The sequence below is a fragment of the Coptis chinensis genome, chromosome 5 (genome assembly GCF_015680905.1).
Source record: "Coptis chinensis isolate HL-2020 chromosome 5, ASM1568090v1, whole genome shotgun sequence".
Lineage (NCBI taxonomy): Eukaryota > Viridiplantae > Streptophyta > Magnoliopsida > Ranunculales > Ranunculaceae > Coptis > Coptis chinensis.
Window position 1 is genome coordinate 88,277,407 of NC_141460.1, and position 22,411 is coordinate 88,299,817.

Sequence of the window (22,411 nt, forward strand, 5' to 3'; positions counted from 1 at the left end):
GTGTTGTGTATGTTTAGATGCATGTGAAAGCCTACAACATCTAATATGGGAGTGCCCAAATGCGCAACAATTGTGGATCTGGATGGCAGGAAAATTTCAGGTCAGTCACAACTTCACTTCTCTCAATCAAGCTATCAAAATGGCTAGAAGCAGAAGCTCATTTATGCAACATATTTGGGAATCAGCGGTTTGTGGTGGAGTAGTCAGTCTATGGCTACACAGGAACATGATTTACTTTGAAGAAGCCAAAGTGAACTTGAGGTTTTGTAAAGGGTATGTTTTTTCAGATTAAATGTGCAGCTCATATGTCAAAAGGCTTCTTGAGGGATTCAGACCCAGACAAAAGGCTTCTCATTTCATGGGGGATCAATTGTAAACTTGGGCGTGCGCCACAGATAAAGCCTTGTAAATGGTTAGCCCCTTTCCCCCATATGATGAAAGCAAATACCGATGGCTCTAGTTTGGGAAACCCGGGTAGAGCAGGGTGGGGAACTACATTTAGAGATGCAGAAGGAGCTTTCAAACTGGTATATAGCAAAGGCCTTGGGATAAGTGATAGTTACTTTGCAGAATGCTCGGCTATACTGGGCAGTATGGAGTTGGCGATCGAGAGGAACTGGAGACACTTATGGATTGAATCCGACTCGCAAGCTGCCATCAAAGCATTCACTTCAGATAACATCCCATGGCAAATGCATAATAGATGGAGGGGATGTAAGAGGCTGTTTACACAACTTCTTTTTTCTCACACTTGGCGAGAGGCTAATTTTGCGGCAGATGCTGTGGCCAAAATAGGGGCATCTTTAGAAATGAATGAAGTCTTAATGTATGAGGGCATTCCCCCATATTTGCATAAATGGGAGAGCCCAAATGCGGTGTACTTTCGTTTCGACTAAGCTGTTATCTGTTGCACTAGAGGGAGATCTAGTGAATAGATACAAACCTTGTAATTCTTTATTCTTATAATATATTCTGCTTATCTAGCAAAAAAAAAAGTATTGTCCCGCATATTATTGAATCAAACTTCAAGGAAAGACTATGCTAGGCGTATCAGAGTTGCATTGAACAATGTTTTAAGCGTCATTTAAGATAGTTCTGTTTTAGCTATTTTTATGTGTTTTACTAATGATAGAAAAGTTTGTTAATGGACTACTACTATCTGTTGCTCAGAGATTTTATCTACGTTCCATGATGGGATTCACCATGCCTAGAGCCCCACAACCAACATATACAACTAGTCAACTATAATGAACTCATCCTACACGCTGATAGGGAACTCATGAGAATTGCATTTGTTTAATAAAGATGGTGTGAGCCGTGTGATTATATTCCGGAATTCATACGTGTTGGTAATGAAACTTTCCAGTGGTTCGATTTACTAGAGAACTAATATAAAGTCAAAAATTTCATTTTCTGGGCCATAGTACTTGATATCCATTTTTAGTTTTCAATTTTTCTCGTACTCTTTGATATAGTATAAAATATCAAGATATGACAAAATATCGATATTTGATTTATAAATATGTATGGTAGATATATTTCTCTTTTTGAGATATTTGAATAATTTGATATTGTTTTATATGCAAATATCGTAGATATATTTAAAATATCGACAAATATTATAAATATATTATTTATATTTATTTAAAATATAATGATAAATATTAAATAAAATTATTAACTACACAAAATATAGCTAAATATCTCCAAATATCAAAAATATCATCGATATTTACAGTTGAATATATCTAAAACATATCGTAATATTTATATATATATTTTTCTGATATTTCAATATATATCACAATATTTTGTACTATGGTCCTTGTTACGGTAGTCCTAAAATGCTAAAATTTCATTATTGGTGAAGAAGATGATCGTTGATCCAGTTACTTAATTTTAGGTTTCACATGCATATTTTGATCACTATGTACTTCCAGATGTTGGTTCCACCATACAGCAGGTTCTTTAAATTTTCTCATCCCGCCTCATTCACATGCTTCATTTGTTATATAATCATCTGCGCTGTGCCGCTGTACACCTATTCGTTCTCTCATTTAATAAATCTGAAAGTACGTTTACAATATCATTATTATTATCATCTTATTAGCCACCAATTTTCTAGTCAAAGGAGGTGTATTAGATAATAAATTAGCACATCATCAACCTTCTTTGTACCATTTCCAACTATAAATAAAATCACATATAGGTAGATATATTGACCAAAATGTAGGAGGCACAAATATATATAATTATGATAATTTGTACATCAAACAAAACTGTTTTAAAGGCGTCTGCGACATCTTTAACGACCTATTATTAGTGTGATGGGGCTACATTAAGCATCCATACCTGTTTTAATCGAAAGGGTTACTGTCCATTTACTTTCTGTGTGGATCTTACGGCATATCATGAAAAAAGGCACCTGTCAGCCACCGGCCAAATTCATTCCTTGTTAAAGTACTACCAATTCCAATCACATAACAATTGCATTATTTCAAGCTTTCAACCACCACAAAAAGCATAGTAAATAAGAATAAACTTAACTTGTGTCATTCATAAAGTTTATTTATTTAAAGTTATTCTTAAGTATTCTTTATGCTCTCAGTATTATTTTCTTTTAGATTCATAAAGGAGCTTGTATCTGTATTCTGTAACAGCATACATAAACTATCACACACATTTATCATTCTATTCCATGTTCTTTCTCTCCACTGTTCTACCTTTTGATTTTTATTTTAGACTTCCAAGTTGAGCGTCGAATGTGTATGGTTAGGCTAGTGTTTGGCCATGTATGGTCAACCAAATGACTTTCAAAATAAAAGCCTGTTGTGGCAAGAAGCACAATAAGAAAACATTTATAATCCAATTTAGAAGGTTTCTATCAGGTTTTCATTTGTAACTCGTAAGTATGAGAATGTACCACTGATTAATCATTGATACCATAATTTCTCCTTGCCTTAATTTTATTATTTTGGAAATTTATCTTTCTTTAAAAAATCATGACAAGTATCAAAATATTTGATTACCAAATAGATTAAAAGTAAAAAAGAAAATAAACAAACTTAAGGATTCACAGTACATTCTCCAACCAAGATTGACTGTCTGACTGATTTTGAGTGCAAAACCAAACTCACCAAAGACAGCAACAAGTCAAAAACCCCCACCCAAATCAAACTCCAACACTCCCTCTACTTTGTTTTTTTCTGCATTTATTCACCAAAAAAGATAAAGAAAAAGAAAATCAGTATAACATTTGTAATTAATTAACACGTGGTTTTGCTAATCTATTTTCCATCTACAAATAGAAAAGATTTTCAAAAGATTCTGCCATTCACCTTTTGTCAAAGTCACTTGGCTTAGTCTTATTTAGAAACAACTGTATAGCCTTACAGAAGAACAAAAAGCATAGAAGAAACTTTTTACAAAGAGAACAACAACAAGATGGGTTGAATGAGTTATGGTAACACAGATTCTGACCAAAACCCAACACCAGTTTTACTTTTCCTGGTAATCATACCATCTTCTGGTTCCTAAAAACTTGTTTTTGCTAATGACCATGTGCAAAAAAGAACTCTACTTTTCATGATGGAATAACTTGTTTGTTACTTTTTCCCGTTCTTGGACTTCTGGTCATCGATGTTTTATGTTTATATTCTCAAGTTCTATGAATAGATTTAGCATGTTGCCATGTTGGTGCATGATCGGATGATTTGAGTCTGTTGTTGATTGACAAGTTTTGCAACTTTTGTTTCTAGCAGTAATAGTTCTTACGTTTTAAGGTTTCGTTTTCCGTGAGTGTGTTTAATAACTGAGTTAAGATGTTAGCATCTGTTACACTTTTATTTATAAGGTTGGTTCATTTATTTATTTTATATGTTGTTTGTTGATCAGTTTTCTTATTGTTGTATGAGGAAATTACAGTCATTTTTTATCTCTATTTTTTTGGTAGTTGATTTGGATTTTGTACGCAGGAAAAAGAAAAAGGAGTAATCAGCTAGCTTCAGCCTTCAGCACATATTTCTATATTAAAGAGTAGTTTTGAATCCTTCGTTTGGTTCGATATTTGTTTGGATTATATTATTTTGAGAGGCCTAAACAGAACAGTAGTTTTTGTGCCCTTGGCTGGAGTCATGGCTACATCGTTACATCCTGAATCGAGACGTAGGTATTCATGGTGGTGGGACAGTCATATTAGCCCAAAGAACTCAAAATGGCTTCAGGAAAATCTTACTGGTATTCCCTCCCTGTTTCCTATTCTATCTTTGTCAGTTTTGTTTAATTAGTAAATATGCCTGTTTCTCAGACCTGAACCAAGTATCCACCTAAATTGCCCTGCTAAGCATAGTATGGTTGTAGTATGGAAATGCTAATGCCCTGTTACACATTAGTAAGGAAATAATATGATGCACTGATCAGATGGTTAATGTTATTGATTAAGGTTAGGGGACATAAAATCCAGGAGTTGTCCATTGCTGTGATATAGTGCAGTCAAATGACAATCACCAGGTGTGTTATCAAAAAATAGGGTAGTCATAACCACAATGTCATAAAAAAGCTGATCCGTCTCTTCATATATGGTTGTCAGATGATCAATTCCAATATAAGATCACAATTTCACCTTGTGCAGTTAAAGTAAGTCTAGATATGGTAGTCTTTCAAGCACTTCTATTTGCGGCCTTCAGCACCAAATTTCATTGGAAGAGACATTATTCATGACCTGAATGGTCTCTCTAATTATCGATTTATGTAAATTTGTTCTTCCTGCAGGAATTCTTTCTAGTTTTTCAATCTTAATGTATTCCCTATTTTCCTTTTTTGAATAAACTGGTAGGGGTCAGCCAAATCCCCTTATTGTAATGTACTAAATGTACATTCGGGAGTGTTTACAGAGAAAAAAAAAAAAAAAGACACGTCTTTTTTGGCCAAACTGGTTAATAATTACAAGCATAAAATCTGGTTTGTTGATTGGATATACTTCGTTTACTTGAACAGATATGGATTCAAAGGTCAAAATAATGATCAAGCTCATTGAAGAAGATGCAGATTCCTTTGCGAAAAGGGCAGAGATGTACTATAAGAAACGTCCAGAGCTTATGAGATTGGTGGAGGATTTCTACCGAGCTTATCGTGCACTAGCAGAAAGATATGATCATGCAACAAGGGCACTTCGACAGGCGCACCGGACTATGGCAGAGGCATTTCCTAACCAAGTTCCTTTTCGACTGGCTGACGATTTACCATCAGCCTCTTCTGCTTCTGAAGCTGCACCCCACACACCTGAGACACTACATGAGTTGCATCCTATGCTAGACCCTGATGACTTGCATAAAGATGCTCAGGGCGTTTTATCGTCACATTTCCATGCTATTAAAAGAAATGGTGCATATTCCAATGAGTCTGATTCTGCAACCAGCAAAAAAGGATTGAAACAGCTTGATGAGCTGTTTGGTTCAGGGAAAGGAGCATCAAACTCTGTAAATTTTGCAGAAGGGAGGATGAGAAAGGGACTGAACTATAATGAAGAGGACAAAAAGGGGTCCAAGCATGAAATGCATAGTGAATCTAGGGAGCGGCCAAACCACATGATGAAGGAGAATAAAAGGAGTGTGCAAGTCGATAATTCCAGCCAGAACTCCAATACTTGGATCGTCTCCAGCTCAGAACGAGCATGTAATGATGAAAATGAAGTTCAGACCCTAAAGGACTCTCTTGCAACATTAGAAGCTGAGAAGGAAGCTGGACTCCTTCAGTACCAGCATGCGCTGGAGAGGTTATCTAATCTGGAGGGTGAAGTCTCTCATGCACAGGAAGACGCAGGGGGTTCAATCAGCAAGCTTGTAAAGCCAGGACTGAAGTTGAAACCTTAAATGAAGCTCTTACCAAATTACAAGAAGAAAAGGAAGCCAGTCTTGTTCAATACCAACAATTTTCAGAAAGGATGTATGAACTAGAGAAGAAACTATCTTGTGTCCAAGAGGATAGAGGAAATGAGCGAGCAATCGAGGCTGAAAGCAAAGCTCAACTCCTGAAACAAGCCCTTGCTAGAGTTGAGGCTGAAAAGGAAGCCAGTCTTCTTCAATACAGTCAGTGTTTGCAGAAGATATCTAACCTTGAGAGCAATGTCTTTCTTGCTGAGGAGAATGCCAGAAAATTCTATGAGAGAGCAGTTGGAGCTGAAACTGAAGTTCAGTTCCTAAAAGAATCCATCTCTCAACTACATGAAGAGAAGGAAGCTGCTTCTCTTCAGTACCAGCTGAGTTTGGAGAGAATATCTAATCTGCAAAGTGAACTCTCTCATGCCCAAGAGGAGGCAAGAAGGCTTAGTAATGTAATAGTTATGGGGTATGCAAAGTTAAATAGTACCGAAGAACAGTATCTTCAGTTGGAGAAAGAAAATCGGTCTCTGCAGGAAGAGATAGATGCCTTAGTAGAGATGATGGAAACACAAAAGCAAGAACTTTCAGAGAAGCATGAAGAATTAGACAGACTCCAATTATGCATACAAGAAGAAGCCTGGCGTGTCAACGATGAAAATAAGATCCTCAAGGAGCAGAACTTGTCATCTGCCTCATCAATAAAGAATCTGCAAGATGAGATCCTTAGATTGAGCGGGGCAGAAATGAAACTTGGAAAGGAAGTTGAAGTCCTTGTGGACCAAAGAGATGCTCTTCAACAGGAGATATACGGTCTAAAGGAGGAAATGAATAACTTGAAAAAGCAACACCTATGTGTCATGGAGCAAATGGAGTTGGTTGGCTTAAAACCAGATTCCTTTATGACTTCGGTGAAGAGTTTGCAGGAGGAGAACTCCAGCCTGAGAGAAACTTGCCAGAAGGACAACGATGAGAAAGTCTCTCTTTTGGAGAAGTTGAATAACTTTGAAAATCTTTACAAGAGGAATGCTCTTCTAGAGAGTTGCCTTTCAGATGCAAATGCCAGACTAGAATTGTTAAGAGAGAAGGTAAAGGCTTTAGAAGAAACTTGTCAATATCTCAGGGGAGAAACTTTTACCCTTGTTGACGAGAAGGAAGCCCTGATTTCACAGTTGGAGGTCACTAATGGGAATATAGAAAAGCTTTCAGAGAAGAACACGTTACTGGAGACTTTTCTTTTTGATGCACATGTAGAGCGAGTATGGTTACGGGGAAAGTCAAAGTGTTTGGAAGACTTCTGCCTATCTCTTGACAGTGAGAAGTCTGACCTCCTCGCTGCAAATGAGTTTCTGGTTTCTCAGTCAAAGGGTATTCAGAAAAAGATGGGTGATCTTGAGGAAAGGTATACGGATTTAGAAGAAAAGCACTTGGGTCTAAAGAAGGAGTTGGAATCCAGAATCCATCAAGTTGAAGATGTACAGGTTACCTTGGTTCTTGAAAAAGAAGAACATGCAAACTTTATACTCTCAAGTGGGACTCAACTGGCTCATTTAAAAGGCAACATCAATGCTCTACAGGAAGAAGGCATGAGGAGGATGAAAGATTTCGAAGAAGAAGAGAATAAAACTGTCAAAGCTCAACTCGAGATGTTCATCTTGCAGAGATGTATCCAAGATATGGAAGAAAAATTTTGGGCTTTGTTTATTGAGTATCAGCAACACTTGGAAACATCCGTATTGTCAGAGAATCGTGTAGTCAACCTTGGAAGGGAAAATTTTGAGCAACAGGTGAAAGTTAATTCTCTGGTAGACCAAGTTGGATGCCTAAGGCTTGCGATTTGTCAGATAGCCTTGTCACTAGAGTTTAATCCAGATTATGAGTGTCAAGGTAAAATAGAACAAGACCAAATACTTCTTCAGCTGGCTATGGGGAAAATCAAAGATCTGAAGGAATCTGTGTGGACAATCGAGGATGAGAAATATCAACTGCTATTTGAAAACTCAATTCTTCTGACTTTGTTTGATCAGCTGAGATTAGAAGAAGCGAGTATCGAGTCCGAGAGAAGCATCCTTGATACAGATTTAAGGCTTAGGACAGAAGAACTACTGCTTCTGCAAAGTGAGAAGAACGTACTTAGAAATGCAAGTGACGAGTTAAATCACCAGATTGGAATCGGGAAGGATCTACTGAACCAGAAAGAAGTGAAATTGTCAGAAGCAGAACAGAGGCTCCAAGCTATTGAAGGTGAGAATAATGAGTTAAACATCAAACTCAGTGATCTCAATAGGGAATGCAACGAGACTAGGGTACTAAAAGAAGTGTTAGAAAAGAAAATTTTGAACATTTCAGTAGATAATACTCGCAAAGACAAGGAGATTGAATGCCTTCATGAAACAACGGAGAAGCTCGAATTAGAGGTGGCTAAATTGCATGAAAGTATTGAGGAACAAAGAGTAAAAACAGATGATTTGAGATCTGAACTTCAAAAGCAAATAAATGCAGTGGAACTCTGGGAGTCTGAAGCTGAAATAATGTATGATAACTGTCAGATAACAACTATCCATGCAGCTTTGTTCAAAGAGAAGGTGTATGAGCTTGCCGGAGCATGTGAGAGACTTCAGAATGAAAGAGATTCGAAAACTAAGAACGTGGAACAGCTGATTGAAAGACTTGTTGCCTTGGAATGTGAAAATAAAGGCTTAAATTGTAACTTGGCGGGATATTCTCATATCATGGTATCTTTGAGGGATAGCGTAACATCTCTTGAAGATTGTGTCTTTCGGCAGACAAAGGATTATGCAGCTGATAATCAAGAACCAGAGGTATGTTCGTTCCTTTTTAAATTGTTAGGAATTAACTTTTGCATGCAGACATGTCATTCAGTTGACTCCAAGTATGAACAGTTCTTCAAAAACTAATGATAGCTACATGGATTAGCAGAATCTGCAATGGTTTGGTTGAGTTTTCACGATAGGAAGAGTTCAGTATAACTCTCATCTATTGGTACTTTTGCCTAATGTTATGTAAATATGATGTCTGGTTTTCTCCACCAAGTACTTGTTTAACATAGCCATGTTACTTGGACCAATATCTCAACTGGTGGACCAGGGGCACTACGATTTCAGAAAGTAACCATACTGTTTTGATGTATTTTGTTTTTTGAAAAATCGTATCCTGCTCTCATGTTTTTACATTTGAACCAAATGAGTAGTCTTATTTAATTTTGAAACCTAGAGAGGGAATTGGAATTTGGCATACGTTGACTCTATTAGGCTGAATCTGGGATTGTGGGAAAGCAATTGCTTTTCTTCACTGTTGTAAATAAAAATCAGGAATAGGCTAAAATTGGGCTCTAGCAAGTTAAATCTTCAGCTCTTAAATATTTTGTGTTTGTAATCTTGAAGTATTACTGTTTTTGTTGTTTGTCAACTTTGCTGAAGTGTGTACTTGTTTCCAGGTTGCTGACTTGGCAAGTCATCAGTGTGACAGTAGCTATAAAGAACTAACTGAGAACCAAGGTCTCGAGGGGGGACATGAAGTTTCAGACATGCTTGAGCTTCAATATAGGATTAAAAATATTGAATGTTCAATGGTGGAACAGAAGAGGCTTATGCTGCAGGAAAACACTGATAAGGATATTAGACTAGAGGCCGCAATGAAAGAGATCCAGAAATTGGAGCAATTCGGGAATGAAAGCAGCAATCTCAGGCTGTGCAATACTGAACCTGATTTCTCTGAAGTTGGGGATGGGATTTTAGTGAAGGATATTCCACTGGATAAGGTATCTCATTGTTCATCGTATGATCATGGATTTGGACCACGTGCATTGAGCAGAAGAGAAGATTCTGTGACAAATGAATTGATAGTCGAATCATGGGAAACCGTTGAGCAGGGATTTGACCTTGATTTCGCATTTAACCAACAACGGAAGTTGTCCGCTGTGCATACTGAGGAAAAGAGTGACTGTTATCAAATGGAAGCACTTGAAGATAAGAGTGAATGTCCCTCCTCAGAAATACAATCTGAGGAGGTGGGCATAGTGTCCGAGGGAGTTATGGTACATCAAGGAGACAAGAGGAAGGTCTTAGAAAGGTTGGCTTCGGATAAGCAGAAGTTATTGAACCTTCAAGTAACTGTCGAAGATTTGAAAAAGAAGGTGGAACAATTTGAGAGGTGCAGAATTCCCAAGGATACAGAGTACAGCACTGTGAAAGAGCACCTAAAGGAAGTTGAGGCGGCCATTTCGCAGCTGATTGGTACCAATGGCAAGCTGGCAAAGAAAGCTGGAGGGCATTCAGTGACATCTAATAGGAAGGTAGCAGAAGATTTGGAAGAGACAGGCAAGGGACGAAGATGTAGAATTTCAGAACAGGCAAGGCGAGTGTCAGAAAAAATTGGTCGACTGCAATTGGAGGTGCAAAGGATCCAGTTTTCTCTGCTGAGACTTGAGGGTGCCAAAGGAACCAAAGCAGCTGACAGAAAGGTTCTTTTGAAGGACTATCTCTACGGTATTCAGAAAAGCCGTCCTATTGACAAGCGAAAGAAGCGTCTGTTTTTCTCGTGTGTTAAACCCCCAAGTACGTAAAACTGAGGTGAGTGAATTTGTGAATAATAAGTAGACCTCATAAATTAGACCTTGTTTTACTTGCATTTCTTTTTTGTATGGAATGCTGTTTCACGTTAGTGATATTTTCTTGGTATAACGACCAACAAACTGGTGTGCCTGTTACTTGTTAGAGATGTACATATCAGGCTTCATCTAAAAATAGAAGGCGCCCGGACGAGTTTGTTTTCCATTATTGATTTCATTCTTTTTAAGATTTGTCAGATTGAATTCCATGTCAGATTTCTTGGTATAACGACAACAAACTGGTGTTCTCAAGCCTTATGCATCGCAATAAGCAAAGAGGCGACGCCTATAAATTTAGCTTCTAAATAACCGAAAATAAGTTCCAGACAAATTCATTATTATTGAGATCCCTTGGAATAATCATATGCAAGTTTGATGAGATTTTCCAGTACGTCAATTTGAAAACGTGGTTGACTCACAAGCATGCAAAATCCACAAATCAAATTCTGATAAAAGTTGTTCACGAAGATATCATCCAAAACATATCCAGTAGCCAAAAAAAGATCAGTGGATTACAGCAACTACATGGTGAAAAAGTAGGAAAGCTGAAGGTGTAAAACTGATGTTGCATATGAGAAATGATACATGTTGGTCATGGATAATGGTGATGTGTTGGTGGACTAGTGAGCTTGTGGAAGTGATGTTTGATAATTGTAATGTAGCGGTGGAAGGGGAGGTGGAGGTACCAGGTGGGGGCCTTTTTTGGTGAACATCGGAAGCGGTTACAGACCACAGGATGTGAAAGAAACCACTTACATTCCGGTAAAGATCTCTGCAACGGTTGGCCAGGGATGCAGTTATTCTTATTATCGTTATCTGGTATCTTGAGACAGCTCTGTGACTCGCCATGGAAGAAATTGAATGAGTAGGTGAAGTTTTGCAACTTTGGCAATGAACATATACTTGCTGGAATATCACCGGAAAATTTGTTATTTGCAACATTCAGTAGCTCCAAACTTCTCATATAAACTATTGTTTTAGGCAATGAGCCTACTAGTCTGTTGAAGCTAACGTCAAAAACTGTCAGATTTTTTAACCATCCTATCTCTAGTGGCAGACGTCCTCTAATCCCACAGTTCATGAGATTAATCTCATTTACATTTCGTCCCAATCTTGCTAAACTTGATGGTACAAAACCACAAAGGTTATTGTTTGCCAAGACTAGTACTGATGCAGAGGTATTGCCAATATTCTTCGGCAAGCTGAATTGGAATTTGTTGTTATTTATGAAGATTGCATCAAGTTTCAAGTCGAAGAGCCTACTGGGGACATCTCCTTGGAATTCATTGAAACGAATGTCGAGGTATTTTAATGAAGTGAGGTAGAGGACTATAGATGGGAATGGACCTGTGAACTGATTGTTACTCACATCGAACTCGTATAGGAGATGTAGGTTACCAAAGCTCTCAGGTATGACTCCGTGGAAGTGATTGGAACTGATGTGGAAAAGAGCAAGATCAATAAGGAGTCCAAGTTCTTCTGGTAATGAACCAACAATGTCAGCATGGTTGAGATCGATTCCTGCAACAGTTGTAATATTAGGATCATCAGGGGATGGGGCACAGTAGACACCATTGTACTTGCAAACATCCTGGCTGTTCCAATTCGAAGTGAAGTTCTTAGGATCGGAGGAGATTACATCTTTCCATGCCTGAAAAGCTTTACAAGCATTTTGCAGTCTTGGATTAGGGGGAGGTGGGGAATCTTGGTGAGAGGAGCTAGCCAAAACAACAACACAAAAGAGGCAACAAAGACCAAGACTAAGACGTAGATTCGTCATCTGAAAATGAACATAAAAAAAAACATAAGGGTAGAACAGCTCTTGGTTTATCAGATTGCTCGAATTCAATTTTGTGTTCAACGGGCATGAAGAATGTGATATATATATATATATATAATGGTATTTTGTTCGTATAATTATGTCCCTGCTCTGTTACATGGGAAATTTTTTTATGTAAAATACTTCAATGCAGTATTTGCGTGATGTTTTATGGGGAACAAAAATAGATTCTGAATTACCAAAATTAATGTCACAACTGTTGCATGAAGTTGTTAATACTTTTACAGAAAGTAGAACCTTTTCTGATGAGCGAACTGGCAACTATCACCCAATCACCCGTACTGGTCATAGTTAACGAATAACAAAAATACTAGTTAGCAAGATACTCTTCTGCATAACTATATATCAATCTGATTTAAAAATAGAAGCAAAAGTGGTATGCCTATTTTTTCACAATACATGGGTAGCACAAGTCCAATTTAAAGAAAATGCGTATCAGACAGCGTAAGTTTACTAAAGATTCAAACCCTCTGGTATATTCAAGCATTAGGTCCAAATCCCGTGGAGCTATAGGTTGTCCAACATTATTGAGATGGTCGATATGCTAGACTCGTCCAGATACTTGTGTAATGTACATGTCTATGAATAGCAAAACTGTTTTAAGTAGAAAATTGGAATGGTGATCTACTGTTCTTGTTAAGATCTTACCATAATCTCATCTTCTAAAAATTACATTGATATCAATCCAATGCTGAAAAAGGTATACTTGAAAATCCGAGCAGTTATTTTGCTTTATGTTCAAATGCTTAGGAATAAAAATTCATTCAACCATACATTATGCTCAAAAATCAGAGCAGTTTTAAAGAGAACTTAGAAGAATATGCACATACTTGTGATATTTCAATGGGGAAAGAGAAATACATATTGGTCATGGATAATGGTGCGTAGTTGGCTGCAGGGGACTATTGTATTGAACTTTTGAAAATGGTGGTTGATGACGATAATGAACTGGTGGAGGTGGCGAAGGCGGTGGAGGACGTTGCGGACTTCTTGGTGAACATCCAAAAGCATTACAGTCGGCAGGGTGTGAAAGAAATGAAGCGCATTCCTCTGCTGATCGCTGCAACGGTCGGTCAGGAATACAGTTCTTCTTATCATCCTTATCAGGTAGCTTGAGACAGCTCTGTGGTTCGCCACAGAAGTAATTGTTTGAGTAAGTGAAATTCTCCAAGTTTGGCAATGAACATATGCTTGCTGGAATCTCACCAGATAGTTTGTTATCTGCTACATTCAGTTGCTCCAAACTCTTCATATTACCCATTGTTTCAGGCAATGAGCCTACTAGTTTGTTGCGGCTAACATCGAAAACTGTCAGATTTTTTAACAAACCAATCTCTGGTGGCAAACATCCGGTTATCCCACTGTTCATGAGAATTATCTCATTTAGAGTATTTCCTAATCTTGCTAAACTTGAAGGAAAGCAACCACTAAGGTCATTGTTTGCCAAGACTAGTACTGATACCGGTGAATTGCCAATATTACTTGGCAAGCTGAAGCGGAATTTGTTGTTGTTTAGGAAGAGTGCATCCAGTTTCATGTCGAAGAGCTTATTTGGTACATCACCTTTAAAGTCATTGTAACGAATATCGAGAAATTTTAGAGAAGAGAGGCATAAGACTACTTCAGGGAATTGACCTGCAAATAGATTGTTACTCACATCAAGTTCATAGAGGAGACGTAGGTTCTGAAAGCTCTTGGGTATGATTCCACAGAAGCGATTAGAATTGATATGAAAAACAGCAAGATCAGTAAGTAATCCAAGTTCTTCTGGTAGTGAGCCACCAATGTTACCATGGTTGAGATCTATTCCTGCAACAGTTGTTATGTGACGATCATCTGGGGCAGGTGCACAGTAGACGCCATTGTAATTACAAACATCTAGGCCATACCAATTGGAAGTGAATTTTTTTGGATCCGAGACAATCACATGTTTCCATGCTTGAAGAGCATCAAAAGCTTTTAATAGTCTTGGATTAGGGAGATCTAGGGAAGCTTGTTGAGAGGAACTAGGAAAAATAAGAACAAAAAGGAGGCCCAGACTAAGATGTAAGTTCATCATTTTCAAGACGAACAAGAACAAATGCGCTTTTATCCTTGGAATGTTCTCTGTGGTTTGATTATTGAGTGAACGTGTAATATATAAGAGAGTCGATGACTTGTTAAGTTTAATAAAGTATGTGGTATAATCAACAAATACAACTGACTATATCACAATTTAAAACCAAGGGTTAACTACCCCCACTAGATGAGCCAATTAGGATTTTTCCTCGAAGTACACAAAAAAAGAGTTAATTTGGGTTGACCGTGTTTTTTTTTGTGTGTGTGTATTTAGGAGGGAGACCCTAATTGGCCATCTAATGGGAGAAAATCCTAATTGGCTCATCTAGGAGGGGTAACACCAACTAACCCTAAAACGAATGGAAGTGATTATAACGTGAATATAGAGTTGCTATTGCTCTTGATGATCATCAGATAATCTGAATTCAGTTTGACTTTCACATGGTAACAAAGAAGTATAAATCTAGATGGTTTTTAGTTCATATTACTGTCCTGACTGTCCTCTATAGAGCTGACTTCCTTTGAGTTTTAACCACTACCTGCTCTATTACATCCTAAAGAAAAAAAATATGTAAAATACTGCTAATGCATTATTTGCATGATGTTTTTGGGATGGTGGGAAGGAAAATTGCTTCTGATTTCACCAAAAACGCGGTGTGGAGACTGTTTGCATGTAAAACGCGATTTCACCAAGAAGGATTTTGTAATGACCAATTCAAATTAGCTACTACCATCGCTCTCAATGAACAAGACCAAATTCCATATTTAAGATGCTTTTTCTTGTTAGGGTGAGTTCTACAACCGCACACATTAAGGGCCCATTAGATGGTCAATGAGAAGTTGAAAACATATTTCGAAGTCGGAGAAAACGTACGTTAATTGGTTCAAAAAGAAAAACGTTTACTTCTTCTTGGAGCCTTTTCCCGGTGGCTTATTATTGGAGCTCATAAAATTGGATTCAGTGCCATGATCCTAAACAAAGGGTTGGTGCCTTGGTGGTACTTGCTTGGTAGAGGACATAAAAAAAAAACACCAAGGTTCAAAAAAGTTCTACACTTCTACACATGCATTGACAAATTAAAATCTTGATATGAAATCTAGTGATAGGCAACCCACCTTGGATTTGCTTGATCCTTGAAGGATTTGATTAAGGTTAAGATATAGGCCTGCAACTTCTAATTTGCTACAAAAGCTGGGGCCCAAGTTACAGATATTCCCACAATCCCACCTATAAGTTCTTCAAGAAATTTATATAGCTAATCAGGGGATCAAAGTAGCTGGCAAGACTCAAATGTGCTGGTCAAGCATTCTAATTTAGATGTTCTTGTCTTTTGGTTTTCATTTTTCTTGCGATACCAATATTTGCTTAGTTTAAGAACAACTTGCCTACTGAAAAAGACAGAAGAAAGAGAGACCACAGGGGGTTAGTAAAATAAAGTCTCAAGTAATTAATGGAAAAAAACGTGGAAGGAATAAGAAGTTAAATAGAAAAAAGGAGGGGGATACACAGATATATAAACAATATATACAAAGTGTAGAATAAAGTCAATAAAACTAAATTTAAAATGAGAAAGAGGGGTAACGACCAGTTCATAATTTGAGTGTCGCCAATTTAAAATGGTAGATTGGTTAAAATTGTACGATATTCGAAATCCTATTTCGGAAATGATTCAGCCAATATCGCGGTATCGCGCCAAGTTATCAGAACTATACAGCCAAGTAATGAAGGAAAATCGTCAATTGAAATCTTCAAAGGTTGTTTGTTTAGTTTTTTATATGCATGCATAAACCAGAAATCATATTCACGTACCAAATTCTGGAGCCCGTGACAAGGACCATTTAACTCTCGCGTTCTTTTATTGCAAACAAAGATATGAAGTTGCTCCTGCCTCCTAAGCATGTTTTATCTCATTTAATTTGAATAACAACAAAATTAACGACGCAACGTACACATGCAGTACACAAAATTATATAGACATCAAAGATGAAGCGACGAAGTGTCAAAGACAATTTAGTTTAACAACCATCAAATATATGTGACTCAAATCTCTACACTATATGATAGCCGGATTTTTAGGAGGAAAATTTCTCAACCGAACTATGTATTTGTAATCTCTTTATTTTATGATTTTAGAATCACCTCCCTTAATTATTCTAATTAGCTCCTTCCTTTTTAAACAATTTATCAAAAACTCTCTTATTTTATTGAAATTAGAATTAGCTTCATATTATTTAAAATAATTAAAAAATCTCATTCACGTCACTCAAATTATATTCAACCCTTTTAATATTTTAATATTATTTTTTAAATTATAACTAGAATTCAAAAAATCATACTATCATATAGATGTTAGAGCGACAGATTTAAAGATTTGAAAAAACACACAATGCATAACACGGATCGTATACTCGTAAACTTAAAATAGTCAAAAGGAGTACCGAATACGAATCGTAGACCAAAGTATATATGTACCTATTGATTTAATCATTGATCTTAAATGTTCTCATTAATTGGTTTGCTATGTTCAAATAACCAAATAAAATCATTTTCTTATCTCAACTAGCGTGGTTGTATATATTTTGTTTATGTAGGGGATAGTGTGTTCAAGGCATTATCCAAAAACCCAATTCGAAGGGACCTACTGGATTACGTACGTTTATGTAAGGTAATAAGCTATATATATATACAATAGTCGATGAACTGAAATTGTCCAAGTGGAAGGCGGAAAAGTGTATGACGTTATCTTTAGCTTCTCTTTCTTTTTGACAAAACGATTCTTCAATACTTTAGCCAAACAAACAATGGTGAAATTTGCATTTTTTGCATTTTCTTGATGTCTTTTTCCATAAAAGCGCTTCTCTGCAAACCATTTTCAATATCCTGCCCAAACTTTCATGGTTAGGTGGACTGGCTGATTTGGGCCGGGATATAGGTGGCCCCAAGTTAGACTGTCCAAGTCAGTGTTTCCATGGTCCAATGAAAAATATAACAACTTACAAGCCGATGTCATGTAAAAAGGGTGGAATTGTATGTGTCCACTCTTAGGTTCTCTCATGGATACCTCCTCTTCCCCTCCCCCGGAGTTAGGGCTGGAAATGGTACGGGATGCGACTCGAATCCGACCATATCCGAATCCATTTTAACGGATATGGTTTTTATGTTTGTGACTAGAATTCGATCCGAATATCCGAATCATTTTAACAAGAGTTATATTTTGATGCCTAAAAATTAATTTATATTTTATATTTATACATAAAAATCATTAAAATAGTGTATTTTTTGGTGTTTTTTAATATGGATATCTAAAATCCGACCCGAATCCAGATGGATCCAAATATGGTAGAGTTTTGAGTGAGAATCCGACCCGAATCCGCTCTATTTCCAGCCCTACATGGAGTCACCATTTCTCCTTGATAGAGAAAAGAGAATACGAGTACATAGTAAAAAACTTGTGATTTCCTTGATTGTAAAATGAATTACATCATGTCTTTATATAGACAAGTTTCTAACAAACTAACAGAATTACAACAGACTTCTGACAACTAACATAATTGACAACTGTATAACTAACTACTTCTAGAATGTTCTTGTATCTTCAATGACTTGCTTATCATACCCCCTCAAGCTGAAGTAGGCTTGGAGACAACTGAGAGCTTGAACTTCAAAAGATTATGTCTTTGTTTGGATAGACCTTTAGTAAGTATATCTGCAAGCTGATCTTCAGTACACACATAGTTAATCTTGATAGAGTTACTAGTAACCAATTCCCTCACAAAATGGTAATCAACCTCGATATGCTTAGTTCTAGCATGGAAGACTGGATTCGAGGCAAGAGAGATAGAGCTGATATTATCACACCATAAAACAGGTAAGTCAAGTATAGGAACTTGAAGAGCAACAAAGAGTTTCTTTAGCCATGACAATTCAGCTGCAGCGTGAGCCAATGACCTATACTCAGATTCAGTAGAGGATCGAGCCACAGTAGGTTGTTTCTTTGCAGACCAGGAAATAGGTGTGTATCCATAGAAAACGACAAAACCACTTGTTGACCGTCTATCAGATGGTGGGCCTGCCCAATCAGCATCAGAATAGGCCTGTATCCTTGTAGAATCTTTCTTAATTACAAATCCATGATCTAAAGTACCCTTTAAATATCTTAGAATTCTTTTTGCTGCTGTAAAATGACTTGTTCTTGGACAATGAAGATATTGACATACTTGATTTACTGCATAAGAGATATCAGGCCTACTCCATGTAAGGTACTGAAGAGCACCAACCATAGACCGATATTCAGAGCCATCTGGAAGTAAATCTCCAGTTTCATTATCCAATTTTGTATAAGAAGAGTATGGTGTAGAAATTGGCTTTGCACCATCCATTTTGTATCTTTTTAGAAGATCTAAGATGTACTTTGTCTGACACACAATTCAAGCATCTGAGTTGAAGTTTTTGAGACTTCCAGTCCTAGAAAATAACTCAAGTTACCAAGATCCTTCATTGCAAACTGAGTCCCCAAAGCTTTAATAATATCAAATATATGAGATGAAGAAGATCCAGTAATCAAAATATCATCAACATATACTAAAAGATATGTGATGTGACCATTGTACTTCTGAACAAACAAAGAAATATCAGCATCAACAATGTGGAAATTCATAGCTAGAAGAACTTGAAGTAAAAGCGTAATACCGGGGCTCGAGGTGCCTGTTTAAGGCCATATAGAGACTTCAAAAGTTTACAGACATATCCTGGCTTGTCTTTATCAATGAACCCTGATGGTTGATCCATGTAGACTTCTTCTCTTAACACACCATGAAGGAAAGCATTACTGACATCAAGTTGTCTTACACACCAATCATTCTCTACTGCTAAGGCAAGAATTAGTCTTATTGTTGCTGGTTTAGCAACTGGACTATAAGTTTGAGTGTAGTCTATACCTTCTTGCTGACTAAACCCTTTTGCTACAAGTCTGGCCTTGAATTTGTCAATCAGTCCATTTGGTTTTTGCTTCAGTTGAAAAACCCACTTGTTTTTAATGACATCCTGACCAGTATTATGGACTAGAATCCAAGTATTAGTTGATTGTAAAGCATTGAACTCTTCAACCATGGCTTGTCTTCAGTTTTCATCCTTTACTGCTTGACTATAGCATGTAGGAACTGTTGGCATTGTGTCTAGTATTGTTGTTGTAACATTGTAACAGAGGATGGTTTGTAGATAAAAAAGCTTTCTTCTTACTTATTCCTGATTTTGCTATTGTGTTCATTGTATGTTTGTTAGTTGAGGAAATGGTAGGAAGTTGATAGTTTTGCAATGGCTGAGACACCTTAGTATTTGGCAATGATTGTGAAGAAGAGGGTTCTAAAGAATTTTGAGATGTAGTATTTGATGAGTTATGATTGGAATGAGATGAACTGGGATTGGAGATTGAATGTGTAGATGGAGTTGAATGATGACTTAAAGTATTTGGTAAAGGGGAGACAATAGGATTTTGGAAATTAGAAACTGATGTTGCTTGTGTAGGCAAAGGAATTGTATTATGAGGAAATGAAGTGAAAACACAATAGGAAGTGAATGATAAGTGGAAACAGAGGATTGAGATGCTTGTAATGTTGACTTAAAAGGAAAATGAGACTCATTAAACACAACATTTCTTGAAATATAGATTCTACCAGTAAGAGAGTCAAGACATCTATAACCCTGATGGTTTAAACTATAACCAATGAAGACACATTCCTTGCTTCTAGCTTGAAATTTGTTTGAATTATAAGGTCTTAACCAAGGGTAGCATGCACAGCCATAACTTTTGAGAAAGTTATACTTTGGGATTTTTTTGAATATTCTTTCATATGGTGAAGTGTACTGATAGTGTTTTATAGGAAGTCTGTTAATGAGGAAAACTGAAGTCAAATATACTTTAGTCCAGTAGGTAAAAGGAATAGAACTTTGTGAGAATAAAGTTCTACTAAGATCATTGATCTGTCTATGTTTGCGTTCTACAATACCATTTTGTTGTGGTGTGTAAAGGCAACAAAATTGATGTTTAATACCACATTTGGAAAGAAAGTCTTCAAGTAAATTACTTGTAAACTCTCCTCCTGCATCAGACCTAAAAATTTTGATTTTCAAATCTAAAAGGTTTTCTATTTGAGCTTTGAAATTTTGAAAAGCAGCATTGAAGTCAGACTTGGCTTTTAATGGAAAAATTCAGCAGTATTTAGAATAGTCATCAACAATACTTGCATAAAATCGAAACCCAGAAATTGAATTCATTGGAGCTGGTCCCCACAAGTCAACATGAATCAAATACAAAGGATAACTAGCCTTGCTAGTAGACAAAGAAAAAGACAATTGAGTACTCTTGCCAAATTGGCAGTTATTACAGAAATGATTCTGAGAATCTTTATTCAAAGGTAAAGCAAAGTTTTGAATGACTTTATGCATGATAGAAGATGCAGGATGTCCTAGCCGTTGGTGCCACACCAGTGGTCTAGTTCTTTCACCAATATAGGCTGAATTTGATGGTGCATAAGATAATGCATGAGCTGTAGGAAGTGAAATGGGATATAGGCCATTATGATGATGCCCTTGGAAAAGGATCTTCTGTGTTAAATTGTCCTTCACATAAAAATGAGAGGGAGTGAAAGTCAGTGAACAATTGTTATCTGAAGTGAATTTTTGAACTGATAATAGGTTCTGTGATAATTTAGGAACATGTAACACATCCTTAAGCATAAAAGTAGATGCAGTAGGTGTTTTAAGAATGACATTACCAGTGTGAGCAATGTTTAATGCTTGGCCATCTCCCACTGTGACTTGGTCTGTGCCAGAATATGCATTTGGATAGCTGAGATTCTCATATTCAGATGTCATGTGATTAGAAGCTCCACTATCAACATACCAATCTATGTTCTTTGAACTTGATGCACCATTCATGTTAGCTACCATAGCATGTAGCTTCTTAGGTGGTATTTTGCCCTGATAAGCATAATTCATCCGGTCGTAACAATCAATAGCATAGTGACCAACTTTATCACAAATTTGACAGACAGGTCTGTTCCCATAGTTGTATTGTGAAGGTACTCCTTGACCATTGGGACCAGATTGAAGACACTTATTTGTCTGATTGAGAGATTGTGAATATGCATTGTTGTTATTGTAGTTGTTATAAGAACCAGTACTACCTCTTCCATTGAACCTACCTCTTCCTCTTTCTCTATAAGTGTTTCCACCTCAATTATTTTGAGAGTAATGATTGGAACCATTTGTAGTCCTTGATGCTTGAAATGCTTGTGTTACATTCTCTGAGTTTTGAACAATAGTTCTGCCTTCTTCCAAGTTTAACTCTTCAGTTAAAAGAAGACCGTGTAACTCATCAATAGAAACTGCTTTAGATTGAACTCGGATGGATGTGCAGAAAGATTTATAATCAACAGGTAAACCTTTCAAGATATAGATCAATACATCTTCTTCATTTATAACACTTCCAACAACATTCAAATTATCTACTGCTTCTTTGAATCTTTGAAGATACTCTGACATTGTGGAATTACCTTTAGTAATGGATTGTAGTCTTATCTTAAGTTGATGAATGTGAGATCTTGAAACTGAAGAGAACATTTTCTCTAAAGTAGTCCATAGCTGATTTGACGTTGCAGAACCAACAACATAAGGAAGAAGACTCTCTGAAATAGTAGCATTGAGCCAAATCAACAGATTTTGATCTTTCTTGTTCCATGAAGTATATAGAGGATTGACATAAGTAGCTTCAGCAAGATGTTTGAGTGGACAAATCGAAGTGGCATCAACAACATCAATTAACTCGTATGTTCTAAGAATAGGTAACCATAAAGACTTCCAAAGAACATAGTTGTCTTTGGTTAATTTGATTGTGATGAGATTAGAGATGTTGCGAAAAGATGAATCCGTGTAACTTATCATACTCAAAAATGGAAATCAAAAGCTTGACTTCAAATACTGTAATCGATTTAAAGCTAAACCAATTA

At 36.8% G+C, this 22,411-nt stretch overlaps 2 protein-coding genes and 1 pseudogene across 3 annotated transcripts; 1 reads left to right on the top strand and 2 right to left on the bottom strand.

The window, feature by feature from the left end:
- Positions 1-3,314: 3,314 nt before the first annotated feature.
- Positions 3,315-10,670, top strand: LOC147499799 (protein NETWORKED 1D-like). The gene is given in 5 exon segments (XM_086561571.1): positions 3,315-3,510; positions 3,975-4,236; positions 4,996-5,823; positions 5,826-8,698; positions 9,334-10,670. Coding segments are annotated over 4 exon segments (4,932 nt in total). The 5' UTR covers positions 3,315-3,510; positions 3,975-4,133; the 3' UTR covers positions 10,462-10,670.
- Positions 9,924-12,906, bottom strand: LOC147499800 (leucine-rich repeat extensin-like protein 6 pseudogene; annotated as a pseudogene). Its single transcript, XR_015196094.1, has one exon. The product of XR_015196094.1 is annotated as a leucine-rich repeat extensin-like protein 6 pseudogene (transcript).
- A 143-nt stretch (positions 12,907-13,049) lies between these two features.
- LOC147499801 (Leucine-rich repeat (LRR) family protein) lies at positions 13,050-14,464 on the bottom strand. The gene has a single exon (XM_086561572.1). The coding sequence runs from the start codon at positions 14,403-14,405 to the stop codon at positions 13,215-13,217; it is 1,191 nt and encodes a 396-aa protein (XP_086417698.1). The 5' UTR covers positions 14,406-14,464; the 3' UTR covers positions 13,050-13,214.
- Positions 14,465-22,411: the final 7,947 nt, after the last annotated feature.

Coding starts and splice junctions, on each gene's coding strand:
- LOC147499801 (XM_086561572.1), bottom strand. CDS start 14,405: ATGATGAACTTACATCTTAGTCTGGGCCTCCTTTTTGTTCTTATTTTT.